A 15,917-nucleotide genomic window follows, 5' to 3' on the forward strand; every position below is an offset into this window, starting at 1 on the left:
GAGAAAATGCAGAAGCAAAGGAAAGCAGTCCAACAAGACTAAACAGTTTAGTCATTAAGCAAGGTCAAGGACTTTTAGTTCCTCCTCAAGAGCTATAGATAATATCCTGAGCCATATCTTTTTTTTAATAATTACATATATATGTATATATAAATAAAGGGGGAAAGTCCATAACCATCCCCGCAATTTAAACTTTTTTGTTCCCTTTCAATATTTGCCCACCTGCATAATGATTTTGAAATAAAAATCATAACATAAATACAACTTTATATTCAGGTTTTTTAAGTCAGCTTTACATAGTACAAATTTTCCACACTTTCAACAGTTTTTTTCTGGATTTCTGTGAAGTCATTTAGTTTTGCATAACTAAGTATATTTATAAAAATATGGTCACCAGGGCTTCCCTGGTGGCGCAGTGGTTGAGAGTCTGCCTGCCAATGCAGGGGACACGGGCTCGGGCCCTGGTCCGGGAGGACCCCACATGCCGTGGAGCAACCAAGCCTGGGTGCCACAACCGCTAGGCCTGCGCTGAGCCATATCTTTTGAGCTATTTTGTAAATACTGAAACCCCCATCAGGTGGATGAAGTTAACTACATGATGACCAGACTGTAGCCATCACATAAACTGCCACAATTCCAAGAACTGGCCTCAAAGAAATGGGCACAAACCAACCCTGGAACTGACCCTGTGTTTAAAACAATCAAGATGATGCTGATCAGACCACCACCGCATGACCAAGTTCAAGATGACTGTCAGAGCTGATTGTGCTGTTCCTGCACACAGCCCCCTCCCTCCACCTATACATCCCTGAAACACCCCTTTAAAAGCTCTCATCCGCTGATTGGCAGTGGGGAGTTGGCCTTTGGACATGGGTCCATCTTCTCCCCCAGTTGTCGCCTCCGAAATAAGCAAACTTTCTTTTCCACCAACCTTTCCTCTCAAGTATTGGCTTTCCAGCGGTGAGCAGTGGGACTGCACTTTCGGGAACACAGCCACTTTGAGACAGGCTGGGACCTGAGACCCTTTGCTGCAGTGCTGCAATGCTTGCACCTGGACAAACCTCTCCTTGAGCAACAAAATACAAAGAAACTATATGGGACTAAAAATAACTGCTTGCATGCCCAGCTGGGGCAAATTCTGGATAAAACATTCAAAGAGACCAAAAACCCAACTGCCACTTTTGAAGGGCCCTGAGCAAAAGCAGGATGCTGTGCATGCCCCCTGCACCCAAGAGCACCTAATGGGTGGGCAAACTACCTAAGTCACCCCTCTGGCCTGACCCCTGGACACACTCCTACCCTCACCCCATGTAAGGAACAAGCTGGCCCCCCTCAGGAAGAGAGAACAGGCAAGGGAATCTGTTGCTTGTTCTCACTGCCCCCTGCTGCAGCAGGGGCCCCAATAAAGCCTTGCCTGAATTTGTCTGGCCTCAGTTCAATTTCTATTGATTAAGGAGGCCAAGAATCCTGGTCGGTAACCACTTCACTTTCACTTTCCAAACCTCGAAGAAATTTCTCCTGTCCAGCCCTTGCCCCATACAACACAGGAAAGGAATTTCTAAGTTGCAGTTCCAGTTAGCTAAATTGATATGATACAAAGTCACTGCACCTTCATAAGCTGCCTTCATTTTCCATTGTGCCCTGCCCTCCAAACTGGTAAAAGGAGACATTCTAATAATCCATTTACTCACTTCAACTTCTGCCCATTTCTTATGTGAGAAAAACTGTGAATAGTCTCTTTCTACATAAGTAAGTACCTTTATAATAACAAGCATTACAGGGACTTCCCTGGTGGTCCAGTGGCTAAGACTCCACTGCAGGGGGCAAAGGTTTGATCCCTGGTCAGGGAACTAAGATCCCCAGTGCAGATCTTTGGTGTGGCCAAAAAATTAAAAAGAAGGAAAAAAAGCATTACACATCTTTATAAATAAATAAATAAATTTTTTAATTGTTTATTCTTAAGGGAATTTCTAGTCGTTAGTATGTGTGACATTCATTCACTAAATCAAAGATAATACTTTTAATTAAAAAATCAGTTTAAGTTTTGCACAGGGAAAAATCCTGTTAAGAAGCTCAAAAGACTACCTATAGAGTAGAAGGAAATATTTACCAACCACATATCTGACAAAGGATTTATATCTAGTATGTATAAAGAAACCGCAAAACTTAACATTTAAAAAAAGGTCCATTTAGAAAATCCACAAAAAATATGAAGAGAAAGTTTAACAAAGAGGACATACAGAAGGCAAATAGATACATGAAAAAATATTTAACACCATCAGCCATTAGGGAAATGCTAATTAAAGCCACAACTTCACACCTACCAAAATGGCTACAATAAAAAACAGTGACAATACCAAATCTGGTGAGGAAGCAGAGAGACATACACTGCTGATAGGATGGATGGAAAACAGTTTGTCAGTTTCTTAAAAAACTAAACATGCAACTACCACATGACCCAGCAATTGTACTCCTGAACATTTATCCCAGAGAAACAACTACTTATGTTCACATAAAAACCTGTAAATGAATGTTTGTAGTGGCACTATTTGTAATAGCTAAAACCTGGAAACAACCCAGAAGTCCTTTAACAGGTGAATAACTAAACACACTGTGATACATCCATTCAATGGAATATTACTGAGCAATAAAAAGGAATGAACTATTGATACATGCAACAATCTGAATAAGATCCAGAGAATTATTCTGAGTGCAAAAAATTCTCAAAGTTTACACCCTGTATGGTTCTAAATGGAACATTCTTGAAATGACAAAATTACATAGAGATGGAGTACATATTAATAGTTGTTATAGATTAGGTGTCTATAGCTATGATAGGAAAACATGAAGCTCTTTGTGACAGAACTGTTCTATATCTTGACTGTGATGGTAGGCTCACATGATAAAACTGCATAGACTAAATATACATTCAACTAAAAGAAAAAGAAAAAGAATATATGTAAAACTGATGAAACCTGAATAAAAACTGTGGATTGCATCAATGTCAACCCCCTGGTTGTGACTGTGTACTATAGTTATGCAAGATGTTACCACTGGGGAAAATGGATAAAAGATATGAGGGATTTCTATATTATTACTTACAGTTGCATGGGAATGTACAGTTATCTCAAAATTCAACGTGTTTTTTAAAAAATGGGTTTGAAAAGCCAGATAAAGACACTACAAGAAAAGAAAAGTATAGGCCAATTTCCCTGATGAACACAGATGCAAAAATCCACAACAAAACACAAGCAAACCAAATTCAATAACACATTAAAAAAATCATACACCATGAACAAGTGGGTTTTATCCCTGGGATGCCAAGATGGCTCAGCACACACAAGTCAGTTAATGTGATACACTACATTAACAAAGTGAACAATAAAAATCACACGATCATTGTAAATAGATGCAGAAAAATACATCTGATGAAATTTAACACACTTTAATGGTAAAAAACTCTCAACAAACTAGGTTTATAGGGAATTTACCTCAACATAATAAAGAACATTTATGAATAGGCCACAGCTAACATCATACTCAACAGTGAAAAACTGAAAACTTTCCTGCTAAGATCAGGAACAAGGCATGAAGGCCCACGCTTGTCGTTTCTTTTCAGCACAGAAGTGGAAGTCCTAGGTAGAGCAATTAGGCAAGGAAAAGAAATAAAAGACATCTAAATCAGAAAGGAAGAAGTAGAATTATCACTGTTTACAGATGACATGATCTTATATGTAGAAACCCTAAAGATGCCACCAAAAATCTATCAGAACTAATACACAAATTCAGTAAAGTTGCAGAATACAAAGATCAGCATTCAAACATGAGCCATATTTCAATACACTAAGAATGAACTATCCAAAATTAAGAAAACAATCTCATTTACTATAGCATCAAAAAAAATAAAATACTTAGGAATAAACTTAACCAAAGAGATGAAAAACGTATACACTTACAACTACAAATCACTGATGAGAGAAATTAAAGACACAAATAAATGGAAAGACATCCGATGTTCATCAATGGGAATACAATATTGTTAAAATGTCCATATCACCGAAAGCCATCTACAGATTCAATGTAATCCCTATCAAAATCCCAAGGCATTTTTTACAGAAAAAGAAAAAACATCATAAATTTCATACTGACCACAAAAGAACCTGAATAGATCAAGAAGAACAAAGCTAAAGGTACCACACTTCCTGACCGCAAAATATATTCCAATGTTACAGTAATTAAAACAGTACATTACTGGCATAAAAACAGACATATAGACCAATGGAAAATAATAGAGAAATTAACCCACATATATATGGTCAAATGATCTTTAACAAGGGTCCCAAGAATACACAATGGGGAAAGTACAGTCTCTTCAATAAATGGTATTGGGAAAACTGGTTATCCACATGCAAAAGAATGAAATTAGACCCTTATCTTCCAACGTACACAAAAATCAATCCAAAAATGTATCAAAAATTTATATGGGGCTTCCCTGGTGGCGCAGTGGTTGAGAGTCCGCCTGCCGATGCAGGGGACACGGGTTCGTGCCCCGGCCCGGGAGGATCCCACGTGCTGCGGAGCGGCTGGGCCTGTGAGCCATGGCTGCTGAGCCTGAGCGTCCGGAGCCTGTGCTCCGCAACGGGAGAGGCCACAGCAGTGAGAGGCCCACGTACAGAAAAAAAAAAAAAAAAAAAAAAAAAAAAAAATTTATATGTAAGACCTGAAACTGTAAAACTCCTAGGAGAAAAACATAGGGGAAAAACTTCATGATGTTAGGTTTGGCAGTGGTTTCTTAGATATGATAACAAAAGTACAAACAATAAAAGCAAAATTAGACAAGTGGGACTACATCAAACCAAAAAGCCTTTACACAGCAAAGGAAACAAATCAACAGAGTGAAAAGGCAACCTACAGAAGAGGAGAAAACATGTGCAAACCAAATATCTGATATGTTGTTAATATCTAAAATACATAAGGAATTCCTACAACTTAAAGCAGAAGAAATTAAATAACCTGATTTTAAAATGGGCGAAGAACTTGAATAGACACTTTTCCAAAGAAGACATACAAATGGCCAGTAGGTACTTGGAAAATGCTTACACCACTAATCATCAAAATCTAATCATGCAAATCATGCACTAATCATGCAAATCAAAACCACAATAAGTTATCACCTCACTCCTGTTAGGTTGGCTTTTATGAAAAAAAAAGGTAAGCAGGCGCTGCGTAAAGGAGCTCCAGAGACGGGTGCAAGCCGCGGCTAACAGCGCGGACCCCAGAGACGGGCATGAGACGCTAAGGCTGCTGCTGCCGCCACCAAGAAGCCTGTGTGCGAGCACAGGTCACTATCCACACCTCCCTTCCGGGGAGCCTGTTAAGCCCAACACTGCCAGGGTCCCAGGATCCAGGGACAACTTCCCCAGGAGACTGCACAGCGAGCCTCACTCAGGCTGGTGCAACGTCACGCCGGCCTTTGCTGGCGCACGCTCACCCGGCATCCATACCCCTCCCTCCCCGCGGCCTGAGTGAGCCGGAGCCACCGAATCAGCTGCTCCTATAACCCCATCCTGTCTCAAAGAAGAACAGACGCCCTCAGACGACCTACACGAAGAGACAGGGACAAATGCAAAGGTGAACCCTGGGAGCTGTGCGAACAAAGGAGAGAAAGGGAAATCTCTCCCAGCAGCCTCAGGAGCAGCGGATTAAAGCTCCACAATCAACTTGACGTACCCTGCATCTGTGGAATACCTGAAGAGACAATGAATCATCCCAAATTGAGAAGGTGGACTTTGAGAGCAAGATTGATTATTTTTTCCCCTTTTCCTCTTTTTGGGAGTGTGTATGTGTATGCTTCTGTGTGAGATTTTGTCTGTATAGCTTTGCTTTCACCATATGTCCTAGAGTCCTATCCATCCATTTTTTGTTTTCTTGTTTGTTTTTTTTACTTAAAAATTTTTTTTTCGTAATAACTATTTTTTTATTTTAATTATTTTATTTTACCTTACTTTTTAATTTTCTTTTACCTTCTTCCTTTCTTTCTTTCTTTCTACTTTTTCTCCCTTTTATTCTGAGCCGTGTGGATGAAAGCCTTATGGTGCTGCAGCCAGGAGTCAGTGCTGTGCCTCTGAAGTGGGAGAGCCAACTTCAGGACACTGGTCCACAAGAGACCTCCCAGCTCCACGTAATATCAAATAGGGAAAATCTCCCAGAGATCTCCGCCTCAACACCAACACCCAGCTTCACTCAATGACCAGCAAGCTACAGTGCTGGACACCCTATGCCAAACAACTAGCAAGACAGGAACACAACCCCACTCATTAGCAGAGAGGCTGCCTAAAATCATAATAAGTCCACAGACACCCCAAAACACACCACCAGACGTGAACCTGCCCACCAGAAAGACAAGATCGAGCCTCATCCACCAGAACACAGGCACTAGTCCCCTCCAGCAGGAAGCCTACACAACCCACTGAACCAAACTTAGCCACTGGGGACAGACACCAAAAACAACGGGAACTACGAACCTGCAGACTACAAAAAGGAGACCCCAAACACAGTAAGATAAGCAAAATGAGAAGACACAAAAACACACAGCAGGTGAAGGAGCAAGATAAAAACCCACCAGACCTAACAAATGAAGAGGAAAGGGGCAGTCTACCTGAAAAAAAATTCAGAATAATGATAGTAAAGATGATCCAAAATCTTGGAAATAGAATAGAAAAAATGCAAGAAACATTTAACAAGGACCTAGAAGAACTAAAGATGAAACAAGCAACGATGAACAACACAATAAATGAAATTAAAAATACTCTAGGGCTTCCCTGGTGGTGCAGTGGTTGAGAGTCCGCCTGCCGATGCAGGGGACATGGGTTCGTGCCCTGGTCCGGGAAGATCCCACATGCCGCGGAGCGGCTGGGCCCGTGAGCCATGGCCGCTGAGCCTGCACGTCCGGAGCCTGTGCTCCGCAACACGAGCGGCCACAACAGTGAGAGGCCCGCGTACCACACACACACAAAAAAAATACTCTAGAAGGGATCAATAGCAGAATAACTGAGGCAAAGAACAGATAAGTGACCTGGAAAATAAGTATTGGAAATAACTTCTGCAGAGCAGAATAAAGAAAAAAGAATGAAAAGAACTGAGGACACTCTCAGAGACCTCTGGGACAACAATAAACACAGCAACATTCAAATAATAGGGGTTCCAGAAGAAGAAGAGAAAAAGAAACGGACTGAGAAAATATTTGAAGAGATTATAGTTGAAAACTTCCCTAATATGGGAAAGGAAATAGTTAATCAAGTCCAGGAAGCACAGAGAGTCCCATACAGGATAAATCCAAGGAGAAACACGCCAAGACACATTTTAAGCAAACTGTCAAAAATTAAATACAAACAAAACATATTAAAAGCAGCAAGGGAAAAACAACAAATAACACACAGGGAATCCCCATAAGGTTAACAGCTGATCTTCCAGCAGAAACTCTGCAAGCCAGAAGGGACTGGCAGGACATATTTAAAGTGATGAAGGAGAAAAACCTACAACCAAGATTACTCTACCCAGCAAGGATCTCATTCACATTTGATGGAGAAATTAATACCTTTACAGAAAAGCAAAAGCTGAGAGAGTTCAGCACCACCAAACCAGCTTTACAACAAATGCTAAAGGAACTTCTCTAGGCAAGAAACACAAGGGAAGGAAAAGACCTACAATAACAAACACAAAACAATTAAGAAAATGGGAATACGAATATACATATTGATAACTACCTTAAATGTAAATGGATTAAATGCTCCCACCAAAAGACACAAACTGGCTGAATGGATACAAAAACAAGACCCATATATATGCTGTATACAGGAGACCCACTTCAGACCTAGGGACACATACAGACTGAAAGTGAGGGGATGGAAAAAGATATTCCATGCAAATGGAAACCAAAAGAAAGCTGGAGTAGCAATTCTTATATCAGACAAAACAGACGTTAAAATAAAGACTACTACAAGAGACAAAGAAGGACACTACATAATGATCAAGGGATCGATCCAAGAAGAAGATATAACAATTTTAAATATTTATGCACCCAACATAGGAGCACCTCAATACATAAGGCAAATACTAACAGCCATAAAAGGGGAAATCGACAGTAATGCATTCATAGTAGGGGACTTTAACACCCCACTGTCACCAATGGACAGATCATCCAAAATGAAAATAAATAAGGAAACACAAGCTTTAAATGATACATAAAACAAGATGGACTGAATTGATATTTATAGGACATTCCATCCAAAAACAACAGAATACACATTTTTCTCAAGTGCTCATGGAACATTCTCCAGGATAGACCATATCTTTGGTCACAAATCAAGCCTCGGTAATTTTAAGAAAATTGAAATTGTATCAAGGATCTTTTCCGACCACAAAGCTATGAAACTAGTTATCAATTACAGGAAAAGATCTGAAAAAAATACAAACACATGGAGGCTAAACAATACACTACTTAATAATGAAGTGATCACTGAAGAAATCAAAGAGGAAATCAAAAAATACGTAGAAACAAATGACAATGGAGACACGACGACCCAAAACCTATGGGATGCAGCAAAAGCAGTTCTAAGAGGGAAGTTTATAGCAATACAATCCTACCTTAAGAAACAGGAAACATCTCGAATAAACAACCTAATGTTACTCCTAAAGCAATTAGAGAAAGAAGAACAAAAAAACCCCAAAGTTAGCAGAAGGAAAGAAATCATAAAGATCAGATCAGAAATAAATGAAAAAGAAATGAAGGAAACGATAGCAAAGATCAATAAAACTAAAAGCTGGTTCTTTGAGAAGATAAACAAAATTTATAAACCATTAGCCAGATTCATCATGAAAAAAAGGGAGAAGACTCAAATCAATGGAATTAGAAATAAAAAAGGAGAAGTAACAACTGACACTGCAGAAATACAAAAGATCATGAGAGATTACTACAAGCAACTCTATGCCAATAAAATGGACAACCTGGAAGAAATGGACAAATTCTTAGAAATGCACAACCTGCCAAGACTGAATCAGGAAGAAATAGAAAATATGAACAGACTAATCACAAGCACTGAAATTGAAACTGTGATTAAAAATCTTCCAACCAACAAAAGCCCAGGACCAGATGGCTTCACAGGCGAATTCTTTCAAACATTTAGAGAAGAGCTAACACCTATGCTTCTCAAACTCTTCCAAAATATAGCAGAGGGAGGAAAACTCCCAAACTCATTCTACGAGGCCACCATCACCTTGATACCAAAACCAGGCAAGGATGTCACAGAGAAAGAAAACTACAGGCCAATATCACTGATGAACATAGATGCAAAAATCCTCAACAAAATACTAGCAAACAGAATCCAACAGCACATTAAAAGGATCATACACCATGATCAAGTGGGGTTTATTCCAGGAATGCAAGGATTCTTCAATATATGCAAATCAATCAACGTGATACACCATATTAACAAGTTGAAGGAGAAAAACCATATGGTCATCTCAATAGATGCAGAGAAAGCTTTCGACAAAATTCAACACCCATTTATGATAAAAACCCTGCAGAAAGTAGGCATAGAGGGAACTTCCCTCAACATAATAAAGGCCATATATGACAAACCCACAACCAACATCGTCCTCAATGGTGAAAAACTGAAACCATTTCCACTAAGATCAGGAACAAGACAAGGTTGTCCACTCTCACCACTCTTATTCAACCTAGTTTTGGAAGTTTTAGGCACAGCAATCAGAGAAGAAAAGGAAATAAAAGGAATCCAAATCGGAAAAGAAGAAGTAAAGCTGTCACTGTTTGCAGGTGACATGATACTATACATAGAGAATCCTAAAGATGCTACCAGAAAACCACTAGAGCTAATCAATAAATTTGGTGCAGTAGCAGGATACAAAATTAATGCACATAAATCTCTGGCATTCCTATACACTAATGATGAAAAATCTGAAAGTGAAATTAAAAAAACACTCCCATTTACCATTGCAACAAAAAGAATAAAATACCTAGGAATAAAACTACCTAAGGAGACAAGAGACATGTATGCAGAAAATTATAAGACACTGCTGAAAGAAATTAAAGATGATACAAATAGATGGAGAGATATACCATGCTCCTGGATTGGAAGAATCAATATTGTGAAAATGACTCTACTACCCAAAGCAATCTACAGATTCAATGCAATCCCTATCAAACTACCATTGCTATTTTTCACAGAACTAGAACAAAAAAATTTCACAATTTGTATGGAAACACAGAAGACCCCGAATAGCCAAAGCAATCTTGAGAACGAAAAACGGAGCTGGAAGAATCAGGCTCCCTGACTTCAGACTATACTACAAAGCTACAGTAATCAAGACAGTATGGTACCAGCACAAAAACAGAAATATAGATCAATGGAACAATATAGAAAGCTCAGAGATAAACCCACACACATATGGTCACCTTATCTTTGATAAAGGAGGCAGGAATGTACAGTGGAGAAAGGACAGCCTCTTTAATAAGTGGTGCTGGGAAAACTGGACAGGTACTTGTAAAAGTATGAGATTAGATCACTCCCTAACACCATACACAAAAATAAGCTCAAAATGAATTAAAGACCTAAATGTAACGCCAGACACTATCAAACTCTTAGAGCAAAACATAGGCAGAACACTCTATGACATAAATCACAGCAAGATCCTTTTTGACCCACCTCCTAGAGAAATGGAAATAAAAACAAAAATACACAAATGGGACCTAATGAAACTTCGAAGCTTTTGCACAGCCAAGGAAACCATAAACAAGACCAAAAGACAACCCTCAGAATGGGAGAAAATATTTGCAAATGAAGCAACTGACACAGGATTAATCTCCAAAATTTACAAGCAGTTCATGCTGCTCAATAACAAAAAAACAAACAACCCAATCCAAAAATCGGCAGAAGACCTAAATAGACATTTCTCCAAAGAAGATATACAGACTGCCAACAAACACATGAAATAATGCTCAAAATCATTGAGCATTAGAGAAATGCAAATCAAAACTACAATGAGATATCATCTCACACCAGTCAGAATGGCCATCATCAAAAAATCTAGAAATAATAAATGCTGGAGAGGGTTTGGAGAAAAGGGAACACTCCTGCACTGCTGGTGGGAATGTGAATTGGTACAGCTACTATGGAGACCAGTGTGGAAGTTCCTTAAAAAACTACAAATAGAACTACCATACAACCCAGCAATCCCACCACTGGGCATATACCCTGAGAAAACCATAATTCAAAAAGAGTCATGTACCAAAATGTTCATTGCAGCTCTATTTACAATAGCTAGGACATGGAAACAACCTAAGTGTCCATCATCGGACGAATGAATAAAGAAGATGTGGCACATATATACAATGGAATATTAGTCGGCCATAAAGAGAAACGAAATTGAGCTATTTGTAATGAGGTGGATGGACCTAGACTGTCATACAGAGTGAAGTAAGTCAGAAAGAGAAAGACAAATACCGTATGCTAACACATATATATGGAATTTAAGAAAAAAAAAAATGTCATGAAGAACCTAGGGGTAAGACAGGGATAAAGACACAGACCTACTAGAGAATGGACTTGCGGATATGGGGAGGGGGAAGGGTAAGCTGTGACAAAGTGAGAGAGTGGCATGGACATATATACACTACGAAACGTAGAATAGATAGCTAGTGGGAAGCAGTCGCATAGCACACGGAGATCAGTTCGGTGCTTTGTGACTACCTAGAGGGGTGGGATAAGGAGGGTGGGAGGGAGTGAGATGCAAGAGGGAAGACATATGGAAACATATGTATATGTATAACTGATTCACTTTGTTATAAAGCAGAAACTAACACACCATTGTAAAGCAATTATACTACAATAAAGATGTAAAGAAAAAAAAAAAGGTAAGCATTGGCAAGGATGTGAAGAATTTGGGACCCTTGTACACTACTGGCTAGAAAGTAAAATGGTGCATCCACTATGGAAAACAGGATAGAGTTTTCTCAAAAAATTAAAAATACAATTACCATTTGATTCAGCAATCCTACTTCTGGGTATATAACCCAAAAAATTGAAATTGGGATCTCGAAGAGATATATGCACTCCCGTGTTCACTGCATTATTCACAATAACCGAGATATAAAAACAACTTAAGTGTCTATCGTCAGATGAATGGATAAAGAGAAGAGATACATATACACGATGTAAGATTATTCAGCCTTAAAAAGGAGGAAATCCTGCAATGTGCAACAACATGGAAGAACTTGGAGAGCATTATGCTACGTGAAATTAACCAGTCGCAGAAGTCCACTTACGTGAGGTACGTAAAGTAGTCAAACTCATAGAAATAGGTAGTGAAATGGTGGTTGCCAAGGGCAGGATGAGAGGAGAGGGGCACCAAGAGTCACTGTTCAACAGGTATATAGTTTCAATTATACTAGAGGAATAAGTGCTAGAGAGCTGCTGTACAACATTATAGCTGACAATACTGTATTGTGCACTTAAAAATTTAAGATGGTAGGGCTTCCCTGATGGCGCAGTGGTTGAGAGTCCGCCTGCCGATGCAGGGGACGCGGGTTCATGCCCCGGTCCGGGAAGATCCCACATGCCCTGGAGCGGCTGGGCCTGTGAGCCATGGCCTCTTAGCCTGCACACCTGGAGCCTGTGCTCTGCAACGGGAGAGGCCACAACAGTGAGAGGCCCGCGTACAGCAAAAAAAAAAAAAAATTTAAGATGGTAGATCTCATGTTAGGTGTTCTTACAACAAAATTAATCATTAATTAATTGAATGGTTTTCAATTCTCGAAATTTCTGCTCAAACAAGCTTAAGATACAGTTAAGATAGTTTGAATATATTTCAAAGGCCACTTTGTGTTTTCACCGATTACCTAAAATAAAAATCATTCAAGTCATGATCTATGTAAAGTTCCCAGGCCAATGCTTGGTTCACACTGAATAGTTAATAAATGTGAGTTTCTGTCCTTCCTTGCAACAGTCTTCAGAGCTGTGTGGGCCTAGCATCGTTAACGTCGTCCCTTAGACATGCCCAGCCTCACGCTATTGCACTGGAAGATGCAGTTTCACCTCAGGTGACTGTGATGAGAAAGCCTCCACGTCTTATTCAAATCAATGCCTGTGAGTACAGAAAGGTTAGTTAAATTTCTCTTTCTGAAGAGGCACTATTACTTTCCAGTTAGTGCACTCTAGACTTGTAACTCAATCTTCTCAAAAAAAAAGGGTATATCTTACACAGCCAGTAAGACACACTCTACAAAGAGCAATGCATCTTAGCAACCAGGCTGCTTTTTATAACCGGTGAGTATCAGCAATGCCCCCTCAATTTCCCTTCTCCTTTGCCCCTGTCCTGCACAACGCCTGCTTTCCTCTTCATCAGTGGCCTTGCCTCACTGTCTACTTCTTTCCTCCCCTTCTCTCTCTGCCGTCCCTGCCACCTCCTGCACGAATTAAAAAAAAATTTTTTTACAAAGTCAAGAAGTGAAGACACTCTTCCCCACCCTCCACCAAGTGGGCACAGGCATTTGACCCGGATCTTTGTACACGGAAAAAGCTCAGAGGAGGGACCTAGATGGTCTCCGTGGCTGTTATAAGCCCAGCACACTTCATGCTGTGAGCTACCACACCTTAAACTAACCAACAAACCTCTCTGTAATAAATGAAAAAGCAGGCCAATTTAGAAGTTACACACATATCGTGCCATCTAAGAATGTGCCATCTTAAGAAACATTTAGGGAAAAAAAGGACTGAGCAACTTAGTAGCTGAGATTATCTTTCAGCTGAAAAACAAACCGCTTTCCAAAAGGATAAATGTTTATAAAATACTCTCTTCAGAGTCAAATGTGCTATTTCCTCACCCGCCTTAAAACATTCAACTTTCAGTTGAAGAATTAGGTACAATCGCTCTGGTTTCCTTTTCTAAGTCATCAGCCACCTGTCAAGAGACCTCGGCCTCCCGGCCTGGGCAGGCTTTTCAAGCTGTTTACCCTGTCTCGAATGACCAGTACCACAAAGACGGGTTCATATTACACCCGTTGGAAAATGCTTAAAACGCTGATGTTACTGAACCAATATTATTTCAACAGTTCTGTCCGGCACATTATAAGCTTAAATGCTGAGCCAAATTATAAGTAGCTGAGTCAAGCTCATGACTCGCGAGCCAGCACTTCCCTGGCATAGCCTTTCTCCCCTTCCACCTGAAGCTAGCCGTCTTTTAAATTCAAGAAAATACTCCAGCCCGCAAAAAACCCTGGCGTTCTCCCGATTCCCTTTGCACCTTATTCACACTTGAAACGCTGAATCATGACTCCGAGACTGTAAAAGAAAAACTACTTCAACTGGGACTCCAGGACCCCCAGAGGATCCCACGCTTTTCTGCCTTCCTTTGCTTTGCACCTTTTAAAGTCTAAATCTGGAGCCCTTCCCGAAGATCGGCGAGGCTCCAGGAGCAGCCAAGTCTGCAGGTCGGGAGAGCGCCTCTGCCCGCTGTGCTGCTCCTCCTCAAACCCACGCAAGCCCTGGCAGCTCACAACTCCCAAGGAGCTGACACACTCCCCGACTGCACAGCTCACCAGCAGCCGCCGAGAAACCCCCAACTTCGAAGCTGCACCACCACAGCCACCCGCCCGGAGCTCGTCGGGCCCGCGCTGGTCTCACTTGGACACCGTACCACGGGGGTGAGGTGTGCGGAGGCGGGTGGGCTCCACCAGCCCCCTCCCAGCCCTGGCCCCAGAGACCAGCCCGCCCAGAGCGCAAACTCTCGAGAAACTCAATCCCAAGTCCCAGCCCGCGCCTCCTGAACCGCCCCGGGAGCCCCAAGCAGCCGGGCGGAGGATCACGGAGCAGAGGGGCGTGGGCAGCCTGGAGAGGAGGGAGGCGTGGAGGGGAAGGGGCGGCGAGAAAAGAAACGGCCCCCAAGCCAGTCCCGCAACTTCTCCCAGCCCAGGTTGGGAGTGAGGAGAAACGGCGGCGGCCGCGAGCAAGGGATGAGGGACTCACTTGAAGGTGAGGACGCAGAGCGGCCGGTAGGACTTGTGGCTGGTGTTCTCGGCCATGCCCTTGCCCCAGAAGTCGTTGGAGAAGATGCTCCAGCGCAGCGGGGCTCCGGGCCGCACGTCGGGGTTGTTGACGATCGCCCACACGTCGTCGTGCACGAACTCGCCCTGCAGCGAGCGGCCGTAGCACAGGCAGCTCGCCCCGGCCAGCAGCGCCGCGGCCCCAGGCGCCGAAAGTCCGCAGCCCCGCCGCCTGGAGGGCGCGCGGTCCCCGCCGCCGCCTCGGGCAGAGCTTGTCACTACCATCGCGCCGCCGCCGCTGCCCTGGCCTCTCCCGGGCGTCTGGCATCGTCCCCAGCCGGGGGCCGGGCGGCGCGCGGCGGCTGCCCGGAGGTGGGCTCGGGCATAGTCGGCGGCAGCTGGACCTGCCGCTAGCGCCCCACGCTCCGCCGCCGCCTGCGCCGCCGAGTTGGCCCAGCTGCAAATAAACAGCAGTTCCCCCGCCTCCCCTGGCCATCGCCACCTCCTCCGCCCCACTGCGCATGCCCCGCTCGCAATCGCCTCCACCCCCCAATCCCGAGACTAGCGCCGCTTTTCCCTCCATGTCCCGCACCCTCCCCCCGCGCCCCGGCTGGTCGCGCGCTCAGCCCGCGGGCGCCGCGGCCCCGGGCGGCGAGAGTCAGCGCGCAGGTGGAGCGGGGTCGCGGCGCGGGGCTACCCGGAGCGGCAGGGAAGGGTCATCCGGGGTCCTGTCCGCTGTGCCCGAGATGCTCTCCGCCTCCCAACATGTACCCCAGCACAGTCCGGGGAGGGCCTCCTGGTGGGCACCTCCAGGCCCCGGGCCAGGACGGGCTTAGCAGGTGCTCAGCCTGAACCCCCC

At 42.8% G+C, this 15,917-nt stretch overlaps 1 protein-coding gene across 5 annotated transcripts in view; it reads right to left on the reverse strand.

Annotated features, from left to right (window-relative positions):
* The window catches only part of TMTC1 (transmembrane O-mannosyltransferase targeting cadherins 1), a 282,996-nt gene extending 267,496 nt beyond the window's left edge, over nucleotides 1-15,500 (reverse strand). For all 5 annotated transcript variants that reach the window (XM_081250082.1, XM_081250081.1, XM_081250079.1 and 2 more), the window contains exon 1: nucleotides 15,042-15,500. In XM_081250082.1, coding sequence (XP_081106208.1) covers nucleotides 15,042-15,343 — 302 coding nt within the window. In that variant the 5' untranslated portion in view covers nucleotides 15,344-15,500. The remainder of the gene's footprint in view (nucleotides 1-15,041) is intronic.
* Between the last annotated feature and the right edge of the window lie 417 nt (nucleotides 15,501-15,917).

The sequence above is a fragment of the Mesoplodon bidens genome, assembly GCF_964165515.1.
Source record: "Mesoplodon bidens genome assembly, chromosome: 11".
In the NCBI taxonomy this organism is placed as follows: Eukaryota; Metazoa; Chordata; class Mammalia; order Artiodactyla; family Ziphiidae; genus Mesoplodon; species Mesoplodon bidens.